Source organism: Theropithecus gelada, unplaced genomic scaffold (assembly GCF_003255815.1).
Source record: "Theropithecus gelada isolate Dixy unplaced genomic scaffold, Tgel_1.0 HiC_scaffold_16006, whole genome shotgun sequence".
Taxonomy (NCBI): Eukaryota; Metazoa; Chordata; class Mammalia; order Primates; family Cercopithecidae; genus Theropithecus; species Theropithecus gelada.
Genome location: NW_020257776.1, coordinates 3,008 through 28,802, shown reverse-complemented (window position 1 = coordinate 28,802; position 25,795 = coordinate 3,008). Strand labels below are relative to the sequence as shown.

Below are 25,795 nucleotides of genomic sequence, written 5' to 3'. Positions count from 1 at the left end.
GAGACTCCGTCTCAAAAAAAAAAAAAAACCAAAAAAAAAAAAAAAAAAACTACCCAGTATTTACTTTTACCTCTAAATGATACCAGATGTATAAGGCATATTGAGTTAGGGCTCTCTAAGGTAGAGATAGATGACCGTGATAATTTTGATCATAGATATTTCATTGAAGTATCAACCTACTTGTTTCAATAAAATTGCCATAGAATAAACCAGAAAACTAAACTACTTGAAATCGACTTTATTTTTTCCTCTAAGGGCAAAAATTGTAAATATTTTGTAAATACTGTGTATGTGTCACATTGAAATCTACCGTATCTTTGGCAATGCTTAAGAACTATATCACATTATTTGTTAACTTGCATTAGTCGAGGAAATCAGTTGTGACTTGCTATAATAATGTTCTTTTGTAGCTTTATTTACTGTATGCTTTGAGACTGGGCCTCATAATTTTTTCCCCATATCTTTGTTTTTAGTTTCAGAGACCACTAATGATTCAATAATACATGATGTGGTTGAAAATCATGTTGCAGACCAACTTTCATCAGACATTACACCAAATGCTATGGATACTGAATTTTCAACATCTTCTCCAGCTGGTTTACTGGAACGGCCAACCAATCATATGGAGGCTCTTGGTCATGACCATTTAGGAACCAATGACCTCACTGTTGGTGGATTTTTAGAAAATCATGAGGAGCCAAGAGATAAAGAACAATGTGCTGAAGAGAACATACCAGCATCTTCACTCAACAAAGGAAAGAAATTGATGCATTGCAGAAGCCATGAAGAGGTCAATACCGAATTAAAAGCACAAATAATGAAAGAGATCCGAAAGCCAGGAAGAAGTATGTATAATAAGAGATGAACATCAGATCTGATTTCTGTATGTGCTCAAAAAAGCAAAAAAAAAAAAAAAAAAAAAAAAGGTCAAGTAACTGTAGTAAAAGAATAGATATGATTCTAGATCTGTCTTGAACAACATCTCAGTTAAGATTCTTTATTCATCTGACCAACACTGAATATCTTCTATTTCCAAGGTACTAGGTATGGTAGGCAGCAGGGACTAAGAGCAGAGCAACACTGTACAGATAAATTACATATAGTTCCTACCATGACAGGAACCCATAATCTTGAATATTCTTCTGACCAACAATGGAATTTAATATAGCAGCTAGCTCACAAACGATATACTGAAAATTAAATTACTTCATGTCTGTAAAGTTCTTGTCGTAGTGCCTACCATTATGTTTAATAGTTAAACTGTGATAGTGATATTATAGGATATGTTTAGGCCGAAAAACTAAAGTTACGAAAGCTATCTGGTATATGAACACAAAAGAACTTTGTGGGAAAAAGTTCAGTATTATTGGCATTCATTTAGAGGATGTTAACACATCACTTGCCCTGGGGTAGTACAGTGACCTGGGTGGTCCAGAAATGGGTACAAATCAGTCCTTGGAGTTTAGATGTTTATAGCCCTTGCAGAGTTTCATATGAAAACTTTAAACTGGAATAACACTCTTAACCTGTTTGGTTTTTACTCCCACTTCCCACTTACCCCATGTTAGCTGTTAGAATTTTAAACTGTAAGGATGGAGTTTTGTAAAGGCCACTTGTTCTTATTTTTTAGTGATACTATCAAAAAGCTATTTACTCATCCTTTTAAGCTTTATGTTTGATAACTTAATAGGAACTTTTACTTACAAAGCAGTGTTTGATTAGTTGTTTTATCTTTGTTGCTATGTACTTTTACATATATGTTAAAATATAAAATCTCTAATGAGTGGTGAAATTTTTATGTAGAATGTTTTTGTCTCAGTATATCTTAATATAATAAACTGCAAAAGAAGAATATTGAATAAGAATACAAATGAAAGGCACTTAATTTTTCTTTTTGCTTCTTTTGCTTCAAGAATATGAAAGAATCTTCACTTTACTGAAGCATGTGCAAGGCAGCTTACAAACAAGACTAATATTTTTACAAAATGTCATTAAAGAAGCATCAAGGTAAATAAATTATTGCATATAATGAAATGGTGATTAAATGAGTCCACAGTTTATACAGGCAGTATTTTAACAGTATCTGTTTTGCACTTGTGTTGTTTATAAATGTATATGGCATACCAACATATAAATTCTTACTCTTTTTTAGTTTATTGAAAGAAGTTCACTTAGAAAACAGCCACATACACATTCTTCAGGAATTATGGACCTTTTCTCCCTGCAAATTACTAGATACTTGGAGAATTCTTGTTTATTCTTCTCTGTAGCTTTTTGATATCTTTACATTAATATTTTGCAACCTTTACTTTTTCTTCTTTATGCATTAATATTGGTGACTAAAAATAACATATTTGAATGTCATTTATTTTTACATGGGAAAGCGTAATTAAGGGGACCAGAATTGGACAAATGGGCCTTATTCTGATTGTTTCAGTAGCCCAGGATCATTAGTACATTGGCCCTCTGTATCCCTGGGTTCCACATTCACTGGATTCAAGCAACCACAGATTGAAAGTATTTGGAGGTGGGGAAATGGATGGTTGTGTCTGTATTGAATATGTACAGGCTTTTTTTTTCTTGTCATTCTCTAAATAATTCAGTCTAATTCATATAGTATTTACACTGTGTTAGTATTATAAATAATCTGGAGATTATTTAGAGCATATGGGAGAATGTACACAGGTTACATGTAAATATTGGGCCATTTTATACAAGCGACTTGAGCATTCATGGATTTTGGTGTTCATAGGGAGGCCTAGAATCGATCCTCCATGGATACAGAGGGATCACTGTATAAAGAAGGTGGATAAAGGTTATAAATGGTAATTAAGAAGTGCAATTAACTGGAAAACATAGTTGCATGAGTTTAAAAACATTTTTTATTTTCCCTTCAATATTTTGGGGATTTTAGTATTATAAGAAAACTTGGGGCTTATCTTATTTGACCTTCTAAATGTAAACACACTTACACCTTGTCCCCCTGTCTCTTCTATGCTACACGTGAAGATTTTAGATAAAGTTGGTTTTTGTTTCTAGTTTTCTTTTCTTTTCATACTTTTGGAGTGGCTAGAGCATAGGCCAGTTTGCAGGATCAAGATAAGGCTATAACTTTTCATATACTTTTGAGTATTTAACCTATTATGCTCTTTATGGTAACATTCTGTCAGCTAAAACCTCATTAGGAATTTATATTCCCGGTATCTGTACTTCACTTCTGCCACCTTTTAGGGAATTGTGTAGTAAGTATTACAGTGGCTATTTATATTAGCTTCCAACTAGCAAGGAAGTAGGAATAAAATGTCCAGTGTCTTGGGATATTCTTAAAACCATCGGCAATTATGTAGACACAATTTTAGTCTGCCCATATTTGTTACTGAAAATCTTTAAAAGTTGTTACTTGAACTTTAACTGCTTGCTATACTCTGTATTATAGATGTCTATCCTTGATTTGCTAGCTTTCAAATTATAATAGAATACCATGGTTTTTAAATGCTACTGCCCAATTTTCATTTCTTCTTCCATTTTGTGGGAGTTTATATTCATACTTTGTTCACATTCCTTTCAACATTCAACTTGCAAAGAGCATGAGAAGAAGCTATTGAAGTATTTGCTTTGGGAGCCCAGATTTCACCAGAGTGTTTGCAGCCCTTGAATATATTTTGAATATATTAGTTTTTTGATTTTTTTGTTTGTTTTTTTCCTTTTTCTTTTCAGTTGTGGAAGGAACAACCTCTTTCCCATTGTTTAGGTATAGAGTGTTTTAGGGACAAACTAAAATACTGTACTGGTATAATAATTTGCTAATCTTTCAACATATTTTCTATTGTCATAGTATTGATTTTTCTATTTTCATTTCACTTTGAAAAATCTTCCCAAAGCAATTTTCTCTCCTTTTTTAAAAAAACTATACTGATATATACTATTCATTAAAAAGTAATTGAGAGTACTATTTATTTTTTCATACAGGTTTAAAAAGCGAATGCTAATAGAACAACTGGAGAACTTCTTGGATGAAATTCATCGAAGAGCCAATCAGATCAACCATATTAATAGCAATTAAAAGAAAATAGAATGTGGCCACTTATTTCACTATCTTCTTCAAATACAAAGTAAATACAAGACTGTTGTGATCTTGCATTCATTTTCTGACATGCATTGTTGGCTATTTGAAATACTAAAAGCAAATCTACAGATCCTTTTTCCATCATTTTACAGTGACCTTTTCTTCATTTTGGTTTATTTTTGTAATGTGAAAAGTATCACTCTAAAAAACATTTTTATTTAACAAACTAAAAATATTCCTCCAAATCTCTTGCTTGTCATTGACTCTTGCGTGTCAATTTCCCTCAGGTTCTATTTTCTTAAACCAACCTTTAAAATTGTCACCTCTGTTAAGGTTGAACTTTGCCAAAAAAAATTAAAAAGAAGTTACTTTGTAATTTTTGGGGAAAAAAGCACATACATTAAAACTAGGTAATGTTTTGTATATACAGTTATTTTGGATATATTATTGTAAGTTGTACAAATGTATTTTGAAGAATATTTAAGAAAAGCACTTTTGTTATTCCATCAATAAATGCTCTATTTTACTCTTGTGTGGTTTAGGAAATAATCACATTTAAAGTAATCATTTAAAAACGTCCTAAGATAATGGAATTTTAAAGGCCTTGCTTTTTAGCATTGGAAAAATACACCACTTGAAGTTCATGTTTGTTAAGCCTAACTGTAATTACATGTTACATAATCTGCATTGCCTTTTTACTATATGTTTGTAGTTTTTGTTGGCCATGCCAACATACTCCCATTTCTGCCTAGATTATGGGAATGACTTTGTCTGGGGCAGATAGATACTTTAAAAGCTATTTAAAAAGCAGACAACTTTGGATATTATTGGTTTCCTTCAACATCTTTTCGTTTCTCACTAGGATTGTGGGTGGCACAAAGTTGAAGCTGTTAGGGAGTGGTAGGTTTGGAGTGTACTACATACTCTGAAATATCTAGCCTTTAGCAGCTTTATGCCATGCTTGCAAAAGCCCACAACAAATTGGAGGCCTCTTTGTTCTGCTCTGCTGTTCTCACACTTAAACTCTGTTTTATTTATAAGCTAAATGGAAAGGAAACACCTTTAAGATGACTTTCCTCATTTTGCATCCCCCCCTGAGTTTCACAGGATAAGGAAAACCACAGTATTCATTCTCCACCCTCAATTCAACATGGCCTAGAATATCCTTACTGAGGAAGCGATCTTATGGCCTGACTCACCATTCATAGATCACTGCTGTGCCTTTTAGTGGTTTGGGGGTAACCGGTAGAAAAGAAGGTCAAAATAGATTTGGATTAAGAGTAGGCAAAATAAACTTATAAAATTTAAAAACTGAAGTATTTTTAGGTTTATGATATTGAAAACCACATACCCTTAGCTTTTTACACTTTATCAGAACATTTTTTAAATTTCAAGGGTATAGCAAAATTATAACTTTATGAAGAAAAGCATCGATGAAAGTGGAGAACATGCATTTAGTCTAGGGGATTTGAAACTCTCCCGATACTGAAGACAAACCCTGTCAAGAAAAAGAATTTAATATTATATAGTATTTTCATATGCAGTTCTTTAAACTTTGTTTACGTCTATAAAAATGCTTTTAAGTAATGCAAGATAACATTTACTAGGTGGAATTGTTAAGGTAATTGCCTGTAGTCACATTGCTAAATTCAATGAGAGTTACACAAAATCCAGAATATATTGTCTGTTCCTAAATTATATGTATTTAGATTCTGGGATTAGTAGGAGGGATTAGAAGTCATTCAGATAAAAATTCATACTTAACAAGAGTATCTAGGAAAGAGATTCAGCCTATCCCAGTATTTAGCAGCTTTCCTTATAAGAAAGTTTTATTTTCTTTTTCACAGATTGCTCATGACCTTTAATATATTTTTCTGAATGAACTCTGGAGGGAGGTGAAAAGTAGCAGTTTTGTTCATCCCTTCTTTTTGTCCTTTATCTCTCTGCCACTGTTCTCACCTCATCCTAAAACCTGGTCAGGAGAGTTTGAAACCTATTAGAACCAAAGGTTAATATCCCATCTCCCTCAGACTTTTTTCATTTAAAAACAAAAAACTATGGGTATATTAAATTAGTGAAAATACTTATTGTAGAATTACTGTCGGAAGGGGATTACATCTAGGGGGAACATCATGTCTTTTAGGCCCTTTATGTCACTGAATGACTTATGGCTCGACAAATGATATTCTTGGAAAGTTTAATCTTGAGGTTTTCAAATCTTTTTTTTTTAAATGTCTCCCATGTTTCCCATTTGCTGATTGATTCATTAGTTGGTCTTAGTAAGATTTGTCAGTTTGGAATAATGAAGGCTGAGACTCATTTCTAAACTCTTCCATAACCATCACCAGAAAAGCAGCCACTGTGTTGTGTGATGTGAGCTAATGCCTCCCAGATAGAGGTAAATAAAGTCACAAGGGCTATTAGAATTCTGGTGGATTGTGGAACTGGTTTTGGATTATCCTTATATTTTCATTCTGATTACTGAGGCAGTTCTGAAAACGCCTACCATTGAAATAGTGGTGTGTCTTTTCCTTGTTTAAGGATTTTACATCATTTTTATGCACTTGAATTCCAAAATCAGAATCTCTCTTTTACCTATCAACCTTTATTGGCTATTGGCTTTTGGCAATGACCTTTCTGTTCAAATGTAGTCCTGTCTCTTTGTTTCTTTAGGGAGTAGAACCTGTCCTTTTTTTGATCTTTCATTTTTTTGACGTGTTCTTTCTGAGAGAAGGCTCTCTGCTGCCTGTTCTGGGTGATAAGTGATATTTTCATCTAATCATTATGGGGTTGGGATGATCATGGTGAAATACTAGGAAGACATATTCTGTTGATGGACTTTTTCTCCCCAAATAATCCCAAATAGATTATTTTCTAGTGAATGGTTTATATCTTTCTCGTCACAAAAATGTTTCTTTGATTTCTAGCACGAGGTACAGCAGGATGCAAATGATTCTCAGATAAAATGATGTTGACAGTACTTCCTTAACAATTTATGTAAAACTATGCATAATTTTCATTATCCTAACTTCTGACATTTTTTCTCCATAAATAAAAATAATGCCTGATGTTTAGTTAAAGTAGATCCACCTTTGCTTGATTTTATTAGTCTTGTTCTATCCTATTTCTTTTTAATACACTGTTTAGACTTGCCAACAACTCTTAACTGAGAATCTCTTTTCCTTCCTAGGCTAAGTAATTGTGAGTGGGGGAGGAAGAACATTAAGAGAAATAATCTAAAGACTGTTCAATGTTGTCGAAGCCTAAGGATATTTGTGTGTCCTTCTGATGTACTGAGGCTTTGCCGGTACCACACCATCTTTGGATTACCATAAGGTTATGTAGTAGGACTTAAAAGTAGTAGGGCAAACATTTGATTTTTGAGAAAGATCAACAGAACAGTATAGAAATCCAGGTGCATTCATTAGAATACAAGGATCACAAGAGGACTACTCTGGTATACTCTAGTGACCTGAAGAAAAAACTCTAAAATGATAAGAAAGCTAGGGGACAAAGGGGAAAAAAGGGAAAGATTTATAATTTATTTTGCTTTCATAATTTTTCCAAGTATCTTCAGAAGTAGAAATCTATAGCATTTTTAAAAAATCTACATTAACTATATATGAGCTGAGAGAATGAGAAGGTAAAAAACATGGAGGATAAGTTTCTTTGTACTTATGAAATAGTTCCCTTTCTTAGGATACAAGACAGCAACTAGGAAGCTTCTGAAGCACCATAAAAACAGCTAGAAAGAATGCTTATTTTTGAGGGGATAGTGGACAAATGAGCCCTTGTTGCTAGAGAGACACTGATAAATAATTTATCTGAATCCTGTCAAAAAACACTGTAATACCTGTGTTAGGTTCTCTCAGGAAATAGATGAATGGCCGATCTGCTTTAAAAGTAGGAATCCGAGACCTTTTCAATAACAGCAGAGCTGCAGGAAAGAAAGAAGAATCCCATTGCATTTTCTGTGCATTTTTAAGAAAATAACTATTGGTTATGAAGTAAGTTTTATACCATTTTTTAAAAGAAATCAAAGCATCCTAATGGCATTTCATTGTTTACTGTTGTGATGGGGGTGCAAATGGGAAAATTAAAAGATGCCATCTAGCCAATCCTGTCTCCTGTTTTGAACACATTCCATGGAATAAATTCCTTATTGAAGGTAACTTTCAGAATGATTTTTATAGGATGGGTATCTCCTCTTCCCCATCATTTTTCAAAAACTTTTTATTTTCTTTAGTGTTCCTTTTTAAAAAATGCTATACCACACCTGAACTTGGGGGTTATGGAAAGATTCAGAAGTGTGAAGATTCAACTAGGTAAATTTAAGAAAGGTAGATATGGGTGAGCAGTGTGACTGGGTATTCTCTGTTTGAACATACCTGTGGCTCCAGATGCCTTGGTGCCTTCCTCTAAAACTTCAATCTTGGCCTTGTGGATTGCTTCAGAAACATAAAAGCCATCTTGGCCTAACCGCAGAAAATGATAGAAATGTGAATTGCTCATTAACATTTTTCTAACACATTCTTTAAAAATGTACTTACAAAATTTATAGTATCCAATGCTGCTTACTGTGTAGCTAGGGAAAGAGTGGAAAATTCTTGTTTTTGTTTTTACTGGAAGCTCAGGTAGCTGTTTGGAAAATTCTTAAGATTCAATATGTTACCAAACTTTCAAAACTTTTAATTTGTTAAATATATGTAATCTCTCCCAAAATAATATTCAGAGCACTGCCCCATTTTTTTTTGGTGGTTCATTTTCAGAAATGATTTCTAGTTAATACTACAATCCCTCCTTCAGCCAGTATTTCCAAAACTTCAGTGATCATAAGAATCACCTGGTTATGTGTTAAAATGCAGATTCTGTAGCCCAGGAATCATTTTCACCAAGCTTCAGAGATCATTTCCCTTGAATGTCTTTTTGGACTGCATTTTAAGAGCCACTTTAAAATGACAAAGTCACAGGATTTTATCACAGGCTTTATTGAGGCACAATTCAGAGTAATATGAATGTGTCTAGTGTTGCATGACTGCATTCTGTATACTTAGGTGTATCAGTTATGCAATTAATATGCCTCATGGGCTAGAATCTACAAAGCAGAGCGGTTAGTATAAATGTTCTATGTGCTAAGTTTCACAGATTATAAGTTTAGCAAATAGGACTAAGTGATAATTTAGAGGAATTGGCTGATTTTTGTAAGCTAATCATTAACCATTTTTAAACAGCTCCAAAGACGAAAGGATACTTGATGACACAGTAAAAAATGAAAGATTTAGAACCAAAAGAAACTTAAGAAATCATTCAGTCCAATCCTTTCATTTTAGAGTGAGCTGTTAACTCATCTGAGATCACACACCTGAAAAGCAGAGTTGAGAATATTCTGATTGAAAGCCCACTCCCATCCCACCCCTCCACTCCACTCAAACATTCCCACCTTTCAGAAAGTGTATGCTAGTCAACTCCAACATGCCACTGGGAGGTATCTGTGGCATGAATGTTAAAATAATCAGTTTGATGAACACATACGTGAGGGAGCTTTGTTTCATCTTAGACTTAACGCTTAAATTGGTTTGTGTTTGTCACACACATACGGGAGATAGCCCATGAATGCCATGAGAGAATAAAACCAGACCAAAGTAAAGAATATGCGGCATTCCATCCATCTTGTAAGTAAGGTGTGCACAGAATGTTGTGAGTTGGCTATATTCACTGTAAGGAACAGGTATTTTCCAGCATCAGTGAAGGGGATAGGAAGGGCCAGAGGAAGTAAAAATCAATAGAAACATTCACTAGTGTCACTTGTCCTAAAACCAGTGAAGAATTTGATTTATTTTAGCAGTTGGTATTTTTCTGTAGGGTCTTTAAGAAACAAATTTCACTATCATTAATAATTATCCCCTCTTACTAGCTAATTAAGCAAACTGAAATGCAGTGCCAAAGTTACAAAGAGAGCTTTAGGGTTAAAGAATGGTTATTTTATGAGAGTCATGAGAGGGTTTTACTAATTTCCATGACTTCATTACCATATGGGATGGTGACTGAACATTTTAAATGAATGTTGGTGAAATAAGCAGAGATTCACTACAAAACCCCTTATCAGCTAACATGTCTCTGTGTTAGTCTGGGCACCTTGTAGTGTGAGAAATGGGACCAGTTGATGTGGATGAGTCTGGTTAGATGGTCCAGGCTATTTCAGTATTTTGAAACTGCAACTGAAGAGTTTCATTTAAATGGTTTCTCTCCATCAGACTATAAGAGTGGTCCAATAATTGACATATGTTTGCACAGCCATAAACCAAGGTCCATAGCCTATGCATGCCATGCCCCAGCATCAGCATCTTTTAAATATTATCTCTGGTAAGAGTTGACATTTCAAAAAGACCAACATATGTGATAAAAATGAGAATTTGGGAGTCATCTGTGGTTTTGCATTTTTCCTCCTGCTTGATCTTATATTACAGATTCCTATTATTTTTTATTGAGTACCTTTTGAAATATTTCACAACTAATGAACCTAGAAGAAGTCAAGCACAAAGGGATTCTCCTGGTCTTTTTCTACTCCCCTGAAGTGTTGACAGCTGCTTAATGCCATTGAGGGGCATACACCCTGTTTTCCCAAAAGTTGTTCTCAAGATTGTTTACAGGTGGCATTCTATAAAAGGGTTCCACGATTAATTATATGTGGGAGATACTAAAGAGTTTTGCACTCATGTTTTCAGTAGGGGACTTCTTAGAGCTGCTAATCTGCTAACTTTTATAGTGGATCTCTACGGGACAATTATAATACGTGGTGTTAAACCATGGAACCACCCACACCATTCTCTGTCCCAGATTTACAGGATTAGCATTTTGGGAACATACTTTGGGAAACTGTAGCCCACCATAAACCCCCTTGCTCCTACAATACATTCTGTATACAAAGCAAAGGGGTGATACTCTTCCTACCCTCCTTGCTGGCATACTCTCCACTCTTCTTCTGTAACATCTTCTAGGGTGTTTATCTTCCTTTTTAGACTATTAGCTCCTAGAAAGCGTAAATGATGTCTTAATCATTTTAAATATTTCTTTGCCCAACTTACATTAAGAATACTTGGTACATAAATGTGTTTAGTAAATGCTGGATGAATTAATAATAGACACCCCTTACCACTATACAAATGGCCTTAATATTCTTTAACCTTGTTAAACTTGTAAGGAAATGCCGATTGGTGTTTGTAGAACCGTAAAGGCATGGCATAGGATGGGTCATCTGCAAGTCTCAGCCAAATGATTGTTTCAGTGCTTTGTTGGTGGAGACCATTATTCTTTGTGTGTGGCTGGTCATACTCAAAAGTTTAAAAGGTGTGGCTGGTCATACTTAAAAAGTATGACCATACTTCGTAATATGATGTTGTATAAACATTGTGTCCCTACATTTAATCCTCAGCTTCTCATAAATCAGGATAAACATATCATTTGCTGTTTTGTCTTTACAATTATTATTTTCTGTAGGCAGAGTTAGTGGCTTTTAAAACGTTATTGCCAGAACTTGTTTCTAGTTTATCTTTTTCATCTTGTCACTTAGTTGCTAACACTAAGTGTTGGGGAGAGGAGGAGAGAGAGAGAGACAGACATAGTACCCAGCCCAGGATAGAGAGAGAGAGTGCTAAGAAGAATCTGAAATGGCCTTTGAAATTAGGCTATGGTTAGTTGCTTTCTGCATTTGTCTCCTCTAGCCCACTCCGCACCTCTTTCTATTGCAATTCTGACCAGACATCTGGTGTGGCATGAGTTAACTTATGTAACTTCCATACTCAACCAAACAACTCTGGTAGTTTGTTCATTTAAGTCATAGTAACAGAGAACTTGTACTTCTTACCGAGCAGAGATTGAAAACTACCTACTTACAAAAGCCAAGAAGACAGTTTCTTCAGAGTTTCAAGTTTGTGCACAAGGAGTATTTTGTGGACTAGGAGGCATGGGTCTATATCAAAGCCTGCTGATCCTAAAGCCAGTGGGATTGCTTAAGAAGAGTATCTTTAGCTGGCATCTTCAGTGTGAGTGAAATGGGAATTACTCTTAAAAGCTGCATAACATCTAGTATCAAGGAGACTGGGGGGGAAATTACACTCTGGTTTCAGTTGGGCCTTGAAATAATATTTAATGAGTCCTTCAGGCAGCAAAAAAAATATTTGATGCCAAGAAGGAAGAGATGAGTGACTTGTAAATGGGGAAAGAGAACTTGAGTAAAACGATTCTGGGACCGAAAGGCCAAATGTCTGCTGTGGTTGTTGCAGTTCCATCAATAGCACAAAACTGCTTGGTAATCCCTTGTAAACTGGAAGAAGAGAGGCCAGCATTTTCTGATCACTTACTCTCCGGCAAGGTCTCTGCTGATGCCATACTTTATGTAAATGATTTTGTTTCTACAATTAAGGTGTGTGGTGAGTGGTAGCTACCCCCATTTTAAGAATGAGGAAACTATTTCTTGGAGAGATTTGGTGGCCCTGTCTCTAGAATATTAAGATGAAAGCCAATTTGGGCAGAGAAGTGGTTAGTCTCTTGATTATGTTTAAAGAAGGACATTAAGAAGCAATACTTTGGTTGGCAATCTTTTTCTATAAAGGTCCAGATATTAAATATTTTAGCCACTGCAGGCCATATGGTGTCTGAGATCTCAACTACTCAATTTTGCTGTTGTAGCAGGAAAGCAGTCATAGATGATTTATGAATGAATGAGAGTGGCTATGTTTTAATTAAACTTTAGAAAAGTAGGTGGTAGGCCATTGTTTGCTGACCCCTGCTTTAGAGGAACAAAACTTCACGAGAGAAAATTACCAGGCTGGCACGTTTTGTCAGTAGGAAATGTGCCATCACTTGGCACATGATAATTGCTTGATAATTATTAAATAAGCCAGATCTGCCTGCCTACCTTTCTGCTGGTTTGAGCAAATATAAGTAGATTTGAATTGCATTAAAAAAAAAAAAAAAGAGGTTTGGTATCAAAAGGTACTTTTAAAACCAAGTTACTTATTAGATCTTGCCAGAGGAGTTTGTGGACCTTGGAAGTCTTCACCAATAGGGGAGCTACATGATGTGTGTTAAGATCAGTCCTGTTTGAGAACACAGGGTTGATGGCACATTAGAATGTACTTTTAGGACATAAAAGGGAGAGCTTTAGGAGTTATGAAGGGACAGTCAGTAAGCCCTAATGATTCACTGAATATAGTGATGTAGAAGGAAAGGTCAAGAATGGTCTTAAAGTTTGGAACTCTGATTTTCAAAATCACCACCAACAACAGGGATGCCATGAGTGAGCTCTGGAGTTGCAAGAAGACACTGGTTAGATTTTGCACATTATCAAACATAGAATTCTCTTAAGTTCTTCATCCCTTGCTCTTTCCTTGCCCTCTGATCTTTTCTCTTCAGTATTCCTCCTTTCCCTGAAATGTCAGATTATGCCTGTGTCAGTAAGGAAAGTTTCTGTTTGAGTCATTTGACCAAGTCAACAATATTTACTTGGTATCCCACTGTGTGCCCAGCATCGTTGTGGACACTATGCCCAAACTTGACTATTGCTTTGCTTATCTCTTCGCGTGTTCAGGCAATGAGTACAGAGCTGGTAGATTTTAAACTCTCTAGAATAGATTCTCACTCCTGTGTTTTATTTGATAAGTAACTCTGTCAATCTGGTCACATCTAAAGCCCAAACCAAGACTTCTTTTGTGGGTCAAAATCTCAATTTTCCTGTGATTGCTTAAGAAGGAAGATTCTGAGCCAAAATTTAGAAAAGTCCACATTATGATGTTCTAGAATTCAAAATAGTGATTTTCAAGCTCTTCAGGTAAGGGAAATGTCAAGGCCAATGGAAATACCAGCTACAGTATCATCTTTGCACAGATAATTTAATATCCAGAGCAGAAACAAACCTGAGCCTCTGAGTTGGCAATAGTTTAGTTAATGGTGTCTTGAGAGGATTGTAGAACATAGGTTCTGGCATTCACTCCCTGTTTATATTTGATATAAATTCCCTATCATAAGCAAACAGCATGTATTGATTGGTAGTAGCAATTCAACTATGTGCAAAGAAATTCAACATGGTTGGTGGAAAGGAGAACATTTTAAGGCAAGGTTGTAAGAGCCTGGGTAATTTGAAGAAAGGAAATTGGACAGATGAGGGAAAGTTTCAAGACTAGCTTATTAGAAGAGGACAGAGAAGGTATAGGGAAGGAGAGAGGAAAAGGGTGTAGAAACAAAGGGTGCCTGTGAAGCTGATGGAACAGCAGGAGGTCATAATGAAGAATCTATTGCTGCAGCAATGCCTTGGGTCCACTCCTAGTCATGACGGTTAGAGGGAGGGTCTCTTTATTGTGTATTGTGGACATTGACCCCATCGTGAAGGTGGTATCTGAAAACCGTGATTAAGGCCTGAAGAAACATCCCTTCCTCACAAGATCTAACCCAAATTTGACTGTTAGTAGAAGCAACACATTTTTATATCAAACAGAGCACCTTTCTTAATCTTTTACATAATGTTGACTCTGATTGTTTACCACTGAAGGCTCTGTGGAAACGAGAATCCCTTAATCAAAGTATGATAAAACTGCCCCAAACACAAGGCTAGAAAGTTTGGAAGAAGAACCATTTTTACCTGAAATTCCTTTTAAGTTAGCTTTGAGTGGATCGAAAAGATCAGTGACTCCCCAAGAATTTAAAATGCTTTTTAAGTTGAATTGATTTTGGATCCTAAACCTGAAAAGCAAAAACAAACCATCAACTTTCAAAATTCTCACTCAATATGCTTTCGTGCACACCACATGAAGTCCGAAGTCCCTAACTTGGAAGTCAGGCTGGCTCCACCAGATTTATTTCCAGCTTCATCTTCCATGGTGCCTTCCCATAAGCCCTAATCTGACCACACAGAGCTCTTCCCCACCTCTGTACTCTTGTTCCTGCTGTTCATTCTAAGTCTTCCCATTGACTTTGATTATCTTTTAGTTATTACCCATTTTTCAGTTGTTACCTCCTCCTCCTTTTCTTCAGCTATTTTGTGACCTTTGGTTCTTAAAGCCCCATTAACACCTTGTTTTGCTCTTATGATATATAGAACATTCTGCTGCCTATTAGCGTCATTTATGATATTGTAAACTACCTGAGAAGAGTGGCTATCCCAATTCATTTTTTAAACACTTTTTTTTTTTGAGATGGGGGTCTCCCTATGCTGCCAGGCTAGACTCGAACTTCTGGCCTCAAGTGATCCACCTGCCTTAGCTTCCCGAGTAGCTGGGACTACAGGTGTGCCCCACTGTGCCAGGCTCCAATTCATTATTATTTCTTAATAAGAATTAATATAATGAGTGCTTACATTATGCTAGATACTATAAGAGCTTTATGTGGATTATCTCATTTCATCTTCATATAACTATGTTATTATTATCCTCATTTTACAGATGGGAAAATCAAGACTTAAAGAGTTTAAGAAACTTGCCCAAGATGACATAATGAGTATGTGATGGACCTCGATTCAAATCAAGCCTGTGTGTGTGCAGAGTCCATGCTCTAATCACCTACATTTTGCTACCTCCCATCTCGTGTGGCATCTCACTTATAGTAGGTGCAGAAAAGAGGCTGTTGACTAATTGCCTTATTGACAATTAATAGAGTATTTTATTTAATAGAGTGTTTATACTGGATAAAATATATTTTCATATTTGCTGTGTGCAGTTTATGCCTTTGGAGCACAGTAGGAAAAGAATGGAACTTAAAGCCTTGGTTTTCCTAGTAAACCCTTTGAGCATAAAGAATCAGCACACCAATTTTATATTTCCCCAGGAACAAGGCATTTAAAGGTTTACTGTTGAAAAATCCTTTAAAAGAGCTGCTGATATTATTTTTCTTTGAAAATATAAAAGATCAAAGTGAAAATTAGATGGTCTTTTTCTATAGATAATACAGAACTTGTAGGAGAGTAAAAATATTGAATAAGACCATTTAATATCAAAGGTCTTCATTGCTATACAAGACAGTGTGACTCATACTTTAACCAAAAATATCATACTTTCTCATAAAGGTATATTTTGAATCTTCAGAATAGTTTCCAAAAAAGAAATATACTTTCTCCAAATATGCTGACATTTCTCAAAAAAATTTTTGGACCATCTCTTATGAAATTTTCTTAAATACTGAAAACACATCCTTTTTGAAACCTCCAGTTGCTGAAACAGTGGTTATGAGCATGAACTTGGGAATCCAATGTCTGAGTTTGAATCCTGGATCAAGTAACTACCTGCATAACTAGTAACCTCCGCGGGAAGTTACGTTACTTCTGTTTGTCTCAGTCCTCATTTGTGAAATGACCATAATTGTAATGCGTGTTTGTAGGGTTGTAAAGATTAAATGAATGAATCCTTGTAAAGTGCTTGGAACAATCCCCAGCACAGCCCATGCACTTACTGTTACCATTGTGATTTTTAAATTATTTTTCAATTATATTGAGAAAGTTAATTAAGGGCTATTTGAAACTAAATGTGATTTTTGGTGGGTGATACATTTTTTGTAAACTAAAAACAGCAGTAAAAGTTAGGTATGACTATAAAAGCTTAGAGTGATTGTCTTGTATGGCTATGAAGGCAGATTCAGAAGAAATGCTACAAAAATAACTTGATTAAAAAAATACCCTTTACCAATACCAGACAAGGATATTACAAGAAAGACAAATTACAGACCAATATACCTTATGAATATAGATGCAAAATCTTCAACAAAATATTAGCAAATTGAATCCAACACCATATAAATCTCACCATGACAAAGTGGGATTTATCCCAGGAATGCAAGGTGGCTTCAACATATGAAAACCAATTAATATACTATACCATATTGATAGAATAAAGGACAAAGGCCACACCACCATCTCAATAGATGCAGAAAAAGCATTTGACAAAGTCCAACACCCTTTCATGATTAAAAACAAACAAACAAACATCAAACATACAACAAACTTTGGATAGAAGGTAACTTCCTTAAATTGATGAAGGGCATCTACAAAATCCCCACAGCTAGTATCACACTTTACAGTAAAAGACTGAAAGGTTTCCCCCTAAGATCAGGAACAAGACAAGAATGTCCACTCTGACCCCTTCTATTTCACATGCTACTGGAGGGTGAGTAGGACAATTACATGAGAAAAAGAAATAGAAGGCATCCAGGTTAGAAAGAAAGAAGTAAATCTATCTCTGTTCACAGATGACTTGGTCCTATACATAGAAAACCCTAAAGAATCCACACACACACACACAAAAAAAACCTATTAGAGCTAATAAATGAGTTCACTGAAGTGCAGCATACAAGTTTAAGATACAAAAATCAATTGTGTTTGTATACACTATAGAACAATCTGAAAATAAGTAAAAATTCAAAGGAGTCAAATACTTAGAATAAATTTAATAAAAGAAGTGCAAGACTTGCATATGGAAAACTACAAAACATTGTTGAAAGAAAGAAAAACTTAAAGGAAAGATATTCTGAGTTCATGGCTTAGAACACTTAATATTGTTAGAAAGTAATACTCGCCAAATTGATCTATAGATTCAACACAATCCCTGTCTAAATCCTTCCTGCCTTTTTGGCAGAAATTGACAAGCTGATCCTAAAATGTATATGAAAATGCAAGGGGCCCAGAATAGCTAAAACACTCTTGAAAAAGAAGAAAGTTGAAAGACTCACACTCCTGATTTCTAAAGTCACTACAAAGCTACAGTAATGAATACTGTGTGGAACTGGCAAACAAACATCTATGACTATAGGATAGAATTGAAAGTCCAGAAATAAACTTACACATTTATGGGCAATTGATTTTGAAAAAGATGCCAAGAAAATTCAGTGGAGGAAAGAAAAATCATTTTAACAAATGATTTTGGGACAAAGGGATAGATACACAAAAAAGAATGAAGTGGAATCCTTACCTCATATGATATACAATGATTAATTCAAAATGGATTAAAGACCTACATATAAGAGCTAAGCCTATAAAGTTCTTAGAAAATAACATAAACCTAAATTTTTGTGACCCTAACTAGACAATGGTGTCTATTCAAAAGAATATGGCATCAAAAGCACAAGAAACAAAAGGAAACATAGATTAATTGAGCTTCATCCAAATTAACAACTTTTGTGCTTCAAAGGACAGCATTGAGAAGTGAAAAGAAAAACCACAGAATGACAGAAAATATTTACAAATCGTAAATCTGTTAAGGTACTAGTATCCAGAATAAAGAACTATTACAACTCAATAATAAAAAGACAACAAATTTAAATATGGGTAAATCATCTGAAATAGACATTTCTACAAAAAAGACATTTCTCCAAGTACGTGAAAAGATGCTCTACCTCATTAGTCATTAGGGAAATGCAAATGAAGTGCACAATGAGATACTACTTCACACCAACTAGAATGACTAAAATAAAAAGATGGTCATTAAGAAGTGTTGACAAGGATGTGGAGAAACTGGATTCCACACACATTGCTGGTAGGAATGTAAAATGGTGCAGTGACTTGGAAAACAGTCTGGTAGTTCTTCAAAAGGTAAAATGGAGGGTTACCACATGACCTAGTAATTGCATTCTCAGGTGTATATCCAAGATAATTGAAAATATATATACACAAAAAAAAATGTGCACTTGATTGTTTCTAGTTGCCAACAAGTTAAAACAAGTCAAAATGTGTCTAGGCACCCAAATATCTATAAATTGATGAATAGGTAAACAAAATGTAGTATATCAATACAATGGAATATTATTCAGTCATAAAAAGGAAGACAGTATTGATTCATGCTACTATGAACCTTGAAAATATTATGCAAAGAAGCCAGACACAAAAGGCCACATATAGTATAATTTCACTTACATGAAATTCTGGAATAGGCAAATCTATTGAGAGCAAGTAGATCAGAAGTTGCTGGGAGGTGTGGAGGGGAGTTGGGAGTGACTGCTAATGGATATGGGGTTTCTTTTTGAGGTGATGAAAAGGTTCTGGAATTAGTAGTGATGGTTGCACAACTTTGTGAATATACTAAAAACCTCTGAATTGTGTACTTTAAAAGGGTGAATTTTATAATATGTGAATTATATCTTGATTTTTTAAAAAAGAAACACCCCTAGAAAAGCATAAACCACACACCACAATAATCAGCAGCTCCTGGGAGGAAGGGCAAAACTCATTTTGAGTATGTGGGATCTGGTGGATTTTAAGAAGATATATATTATGTCTAATATCAAAACACTGTTCAGCCTTCTATGTTGACCTAATAATCAGATGTTTTATTCATTACATACATATTTGACATTATTAGTCTTTCTTGTGGGACATCACATGATTGTGGTTATAAATAACCCTTAACACATTCTTGGTTTTCTTGATTATTTCTTTAGTATGCTAAGCATCCCTCATGAAGATTAACAGTCCCTATGCACTTTTTTATTTATTTATACACAAAAGGTTACTTTGGAAGCTAGACACCATAATTCATCCAGAATCTACCAGTGCACTGCTTGGTGATGTGTAACCTGAAAGCACATCTCATAGTCACACAATTTTGCATTGCTACCCACAGTGTACAAAATTTTTTGCTCTTGTTAAACAAAAAATGCCTGCTGACTGTAGAGCAGGTCATGCTAAAAGAAGAATGAGTGATTTGAGAGAATGAGAGGTAAATTCCTGCCTAAAAGCTGACTTTGTGTCTTTCATGATCCAAAGCTTATACCTAAATCTAGACCTAAGACAGTTTTTACTTTTTCTGTTTTGTTCCCCAAAGGATTTAAAGCTAGCTTAAAAACAAACAAACAAACAAAAACTTGGTTAGTTTTACTTGTGAAATAACTTAATTTTCCAAAAAACCTCTATCCTTCTTGGACAGCAGTCTTGGTAGTCTTAAGGAGATTTTAAAAAAAAATTATCAGAATGAGGTTAAGTGCTAACTAATAGTTGTGTTACTAAGATTTCTGCCTTGCCTTGCCTTCCCCGCCTGCCAGCGTTTTTCAGGATCACTGCTTGAGGGTTTGAGACTTCTAAAAGCAGAATCAGGACAGTGGAGAGTTCTCAGTGGAGCTGGGCATTTCCCTGGGGTCTCTTCCAGGGAAGAGCTGCTCCAAGATGAGGCCCACCATCTGTCTCTTAAACCCAAAAAGGTTGTGGCAAATTCCCGCAGCAGCCTCCTTTTTCTCTCTACTTTTGACATGGAACGCTGCTCTTCCTTCCCTTGCCAAGTTTCTCTCAAATATAATAGGAAGATTAGGGTTGCTTCTGCTCCCTCCCTGAGAGATCTGTTGAAATATTCAGTCTTTGTGTTTTGGTTTGGGTTCCAAATATTTCGTTTTGAGAGATACACTTTACCTTAGAGTTAAGTGCACCTTTTGCCCTGGGCTATGCCAGATCTCACTTTAGACCTTGGCCCTTAACTTGCTGGGTCTCTCTTTGTATGTTTTCCTTCTAGTGCATAGATTTATTTTTAACTCCTTGAGGGAGTACTGCCGAGGACTTTGCCTTTGCCTACTGGAAGTCCAGGCAGTGGAGAGAGGCCAAGGCAGCTAGTGGCTACTGGACAACATTCCTTGCTTAATGCTGGTCAAAAAATGGTTATAAATGTACTCTGATTTCAAATATATCACAGAAGCTCATCATTTAAAGAAGCCCTAGGAGGAATCTTTTTGTAAAGTTATAAGTTTTGCTAATATATTTTGTTTTGAAAAAGCAAAATAGAATGCTGCCACTTCACTTTTTGATTTGTATTTGTACCTATTGGGTCTTCTTAAAGGAGAGTTCACCTCCATTTAGAAAGAATGAGAACCTTCTGCATAGAGACTTAAAGTGTCATATTTTTATGTCTTAATTTGGCATCTGATCAGAATTTTATCTGTACTTGCTCAGTTACATAAGTCATCTTATCTCTTTGGTTTTGGAAAAATGGCAGTTGTATACTCTTACGATGGGATAAGATTTGGGGAACGTTCCTACAAGGGAACCATGAGCATTTCCTCTCCAAAAACTGGTTGTGGCCTAGGGCTGGATCAGGGGTCCTCGGGGGGCTCCAGTCCAGCCCAGTGAAGGCAGAATATCTTGTCCTGGGAAGACTCTGGGAAGTTAGTTCATTTCAGTCTGTGCTGTGAGCTAGCCAGCGGTGGCTCTGAAATGGACTCAAACTCTAGGGTCACTTCCTCTTGGCCTAACTTCTGGGGGTACACATTAAACAAGTCATCCCAGTGGCTAAGCACAGACCCTAGAGGCAGACCATCTGTGTGCAAATCTACGCTCTTCTGACTGCTGGCTGCACAGCACCTGTGAGGGGGACTCAGCTGCTCACCTGGGCAGGAACACATCCATCCTGGCTCTCCTCAGGCTGGTGGTCCAGAGGTGGATGGTGCTGGCTGTGAGGTGTGGCTCAGTGTGGCTCAGGGGGATGTCTTTGTCACGGGGCACCACCAGGAACAGACTCACTGCACTTCCCAGGTAAGGCAGCTCCAGCACCCCCACCTGATGTCCTGCGGTGTCTTGGAACTGACCTGAGGGTACAGTGGATCAGAGGTCAGCTCTGTCCCACGAGCCAGGAGAACAAACCAGTGCCAGACCCTGAGAGAGGCTGGCTCAGAGGACTGGAAACAATAAAACGGAGCATCCACCCCACCCTCAGGAGGCAGTTTCAGGCCAAAGACTGTTGGGTGATATGGTCGTTTTATAAAAATCCTAGACCTAGAGTCTTTAAGATACCCTCACAGGACCAGAGCCAAAGGCTCTGTAGGGCTGGGTATGGGGGGATGATGGCACATGCAGAACCACATAGAGTAGTGCCACCTTATCCTTGGCAGATATGCTCCAAGAACCGCAGTAGAGGCCTGAACCTGTGGATGGTAATGAGCCCTGCATATACTACGTCTTCTCGATCTGATAACCGAGATGGCTACTAAGTGACTAATCAGCGTACTGTAGACAGATGCTGGACAAAGGGATGATTCCTATCTCAGGTGGAACAGAGAAGGACATCAGGAGATTTCACCAGACTATTCAGAAGAGTGTGCAATTTAAAACTTGAGAATTATTTGTGAAATTTTTCATTTAATATTTTCTGATGCGGATAACTGAAACTTCAAAAAGCAAAATCATGGATAAGGGTACAGGGTACTACTGTACCCGGCCTTAAAGGAACAGCCAATTCAATCCGGGCCTATTGTGCCTGCCAGGGTGGCAGTTTGGTCCAAATTCTACTAGTGCAGAAGGAAATGTCAAGCATGAAACTGAGTTTCTCTTCCACATCTGTGTCTTTTCACTGTCCTGTCAGAGCACACTGTCCAACACTCCTCTCTAAAGTCTCCGGGCACCCTAGTCTTTCCTTCCGCCATGTGCGCCCAGTCCAGCAGATGGACCCTGCAGAAACACATCCCGATCCCTTAGGAGCAGGGACCTGGTCTCCTCTCTCCTGCCCTCCGGCCCGGGCTTCCTCTCCCTTTAGACAAACCAGCAGGGGCAGAGCTCACCGTAGTTGACCTCGGCCATTTGGTGCATCATGGGGACCTGAAGGACGAGGCCCTGGGCACAGGTGAAAGGCAGGATCTGTGTTTCTGTGGAGGAGAATCTCTTCCGCCAAGTGCCTTGGAAGGACATGGTGCTCACAAGCACAAGCTGAGCAAATGCTGCACCAACTTGCTCCCACGGCCAGCCACCAGGGCCCTCACTGGGGCCCTCACCTGCAAGCAGGAAAGCAAGGGGGCCGTGGGTTAAATGTGCACTGAAACTGAACCGAACCCAGTGCATGTGTGGACAAGGAGTTAAATGCTAAAGTTAAATGCAGAGTTAAAACGTGAAAATGAAGGTCTTTTTGCTTAAGGTGGTTTCTCTTCATCTTACAATATCTTTTCAATTTACTTAAGAATATTTAATTCCCTGTCTCAGCTCCTTGTGCTGTCAAGGACCCAAGGCACCAGGAGCTGCTCTCAACTTTTGGGGACTATTGAGTGATATGGTCATTTTATAAAAATCCTAGACCTAGATAGAGTCTTTAAGATACCCTCACAGGGCCAGAGTCAGAGGCTCTGTAGGGCTGGATATGAGGGTGACAATGATACCCCCTGCTGGGGGATAAGGGTGTGGAGAGGGAAATGGAAGTGAGAACTCAGAAGTCCTGACACCTGCATGACCACTCAGGGGAGGTGGGGGCAGTGAGGCATCTCTGGAGTTGAGTTGGTGGCATATTTATTAAAATCTGTTAATTGCAAATCAATATGTGTTTATAACTAGCTGTTGCTGAAGACCCTGCTTTTTATTCTTTTCTGAACAGGTTGGGATGCTGCTACTGGTTCTGTTTGGGGCCATTTCCTAGGAATTATTAGACATTCCCTCCCCAGGCAGACCCTTGGAAGGAGTATGTGCTGTGATGGGAGATCCTGCACAATGTCGCCCCCAGTCCCCACCCTGCCCTGCTGCTGAGCTGAATCTCTCACTGAGCCTTTGCTTTAGACAACAATATTCAAGGTATGGTCTTTGGAGGGCTGCAGTTAAAATTTCATGCAGTGCCAGAAAGAGGAGAAGGCAGACCACCCCTAAGGGGATAGTTTTTGTCCCAGCTGTTTATTTGTTTAATAAGCACACACTTTATGCTAGGCTCTGTTCTAAGTGCTTTAGCAAATCCTCACCGACTCCTCCTAACAGTTCTATTGTTATTCCCTATTTCACAGGTGAGGGAACTGAGGCTCAGAGAAGTTGGGCAAGGTCACATACTTATGAGGGGGTGAAGCCACCATCCACCCAGTTAGCCAATGCAATGTGGATTGCATTGAAATAGAACCCCAGCAGCTCCATGGAAAGCTTGGATTTGAACCCAAGCAGCCTGGCTCTGGACTCTGTGCTCTGAGCAACTGAGCCAACTGCCCCTTTTTCTTAGAGGACAATCAGCCTGCATTGGGAGCTGCTTCTCTGGCCTTATGCCCTGGCAGCACAAGGATCTGAGCAGGGAATTAAGCATATTTAAGTAAATTGAAAAGACATGGTAAAATATGAGAGCAAGAGAGAGAACTTTATCACAAATGATGTTAATTTTTGCATTTAATTCTGCCATCCTTGTCCATACACTCACCGTTTTCCATTCAGTCACAGTATACATATCACTTCCTATTCTGCTTTTTTTTTTTTTTCTTTTTTTTGAGGCGAACTCTCGCTCTGTTCCCAAGCTGGAGTGCAGTGACACAGTCTTGGCTCACTGCCACCTCTGCCTCCCGGGTTCAAGTGATTCTCCTGCCTCAGCCTCCCCGAGTAGCTGGGATTACAGGAACATGACACCATGCCCGGCTAATTTTTTGTTTTTTTAGTAGAGATGGAGTTTCACCATGTTGGCCAGGCTGGTCTCGAACTCCTGACCTCGTGATCTGCCTGCCTTGGCCTCCCAATCCTATTCTGCTTTTTAATCAACACTGGGTCTTGAATGTTCTCCACATTGCTGTGAAACTTTTGAAATGATCAAGGATGCTGGAGCCAGACTACCTGGGTTAGAATTCTGGCCTGTGGACCCTGGGCAGGAGGCTGAGCTTTCTGTGCCTCAGTTTCTCCAATTATAGAATGGGGAGAGTAATAGCGCCTACCCCTTAGGATTATTGTGAGGGTGAACTGAGATAATCAACTTGGAGCAGTGCTAACTAAATGAACTAAACACTCGGTAAGCGTTCATTATTTTAATTATCTTTTGTAATAATTACAACTGCATAACATGCAGGTGCTGTGCTACACTGATTCACCCCTCATTGCAGGGCAGCGAGGCTGTTTGTAAGTCTCTTTATTCAATAACGCTGAGCTAAACATCTTATTGTGTGTAACTTTTTCTTAAATTATTTCCTTAATCTACATTCCCAGGAAACCCTTTTTTTGGCTCCTGCTGCATTTTGCTGTCACAGGTAGTTTATTATAGATGACAGCAGAGCTCAGTGGGCGAACAGTTGCATGGGACAAAGCCTGTGGGGTCCTCTGAGTTGGGAGGCTCTGAAGAGCACACTTCTTTGTTCTTGTGTGTTCTTGTGGCTCACGTGTGTGTATATGTGTGCCCATGTATATATTTGTGTGGGGGAGGGTCAGAGCAGGAAAAGTGGCAGAAAGGGACTCAGTGTCCCCTTGTCATTCAAGGGTAGGATCTCCTAAGAGGACAAACTTCTACTGTAATTGAAGATGGCCTGAGCACCATGGCCTCTGACAAGTGATGGGTGAGACTCTTTCTCTGCAGCCCTCTGACTTAGCCTTATTGAAATGGACAGTTTTCTTTTACCTGCAGTCTGTCTGGAAGCCCCTTCGCTAGTCTGGATGGCGGTGCTGTTGGGCTCACCGAGGTCGGCTGGTTCCAGGCTGCTGTTGGCCCACCAGGAGACCTGCTCCACAAAGCAGGGGGACAGCGGTGTTCCCACTTGCACAAAAAGGCTGCAGGCCAGCTCCATCTCGGCGCCTTGGCTGGAGGTGGGTATTGTGGCATAAACAGCATGCAAGAAATCTTTCACCCTTTGGTCTGTGAAAAACAAGTTGGGATAAGTTGACAATGGTGAGTGTGAGTAAGGAGTTAGCACAACCTCCAGCGCACATTGTATTGAGATGGAACCCCAGCAACTCCACCCTTGCTCATAAAATTCATCTACCACACAAAGCCAGTTTGAAAAAGTCATAGCTAATGTGCTCAGGAATCAGCCTGGATCCACCAATTAAAAGTTGGGAAGAAACCATGC

General features: G+C 37.7%; 2 protein-coding genes across 2 annotated transcripts; one reads left to right on the top strand and one right to left on the bottom strand.

Moving 5' to 3' along the window:
• Positions 1 to 473: 473 nt before the first annotated feature.
• On the top strand, positions 474 to 4,876 carry LOC112617306 (integrator complex subunit 6-like; the record flags this gene model as incomplete). The annotated part of the gene is made up of 3 exons (XM_025374063.1): positions 474 to 845; positions 1,914 to 2,007; positions 3,970 to 4,876. Coding segments are annotated over 3 exons (560 nt in total), but the record flags the coding sequence as incomplete, so codon positions are not given.
• A 292-nt stretch (positions 4,877 to 5,168) lies between these two features.
• LOC112617305 (serpin E3) lies at positions 5,169 to 25,581 on the bottom strand (the record flags this gene model as incomplete). The annotated part of the gene is made up of 7 exons (XM_025374062.1): positions 5,169 to 5,564; positions 7,920 to 8,003; positions 8,455 to 8,541; positions 14,703 to 14,803; positions 21,409 to 21,607; positions 22,577 to 22,786; positions 25,348 to 25,581. Coding segments are annotated over 7 exons (959 nt in total), but the record flags the coding sequence as incomplete, so codon positions are not given.
• Positions 25,582 to 25,795: the final 214 nt, after the last annotated feature.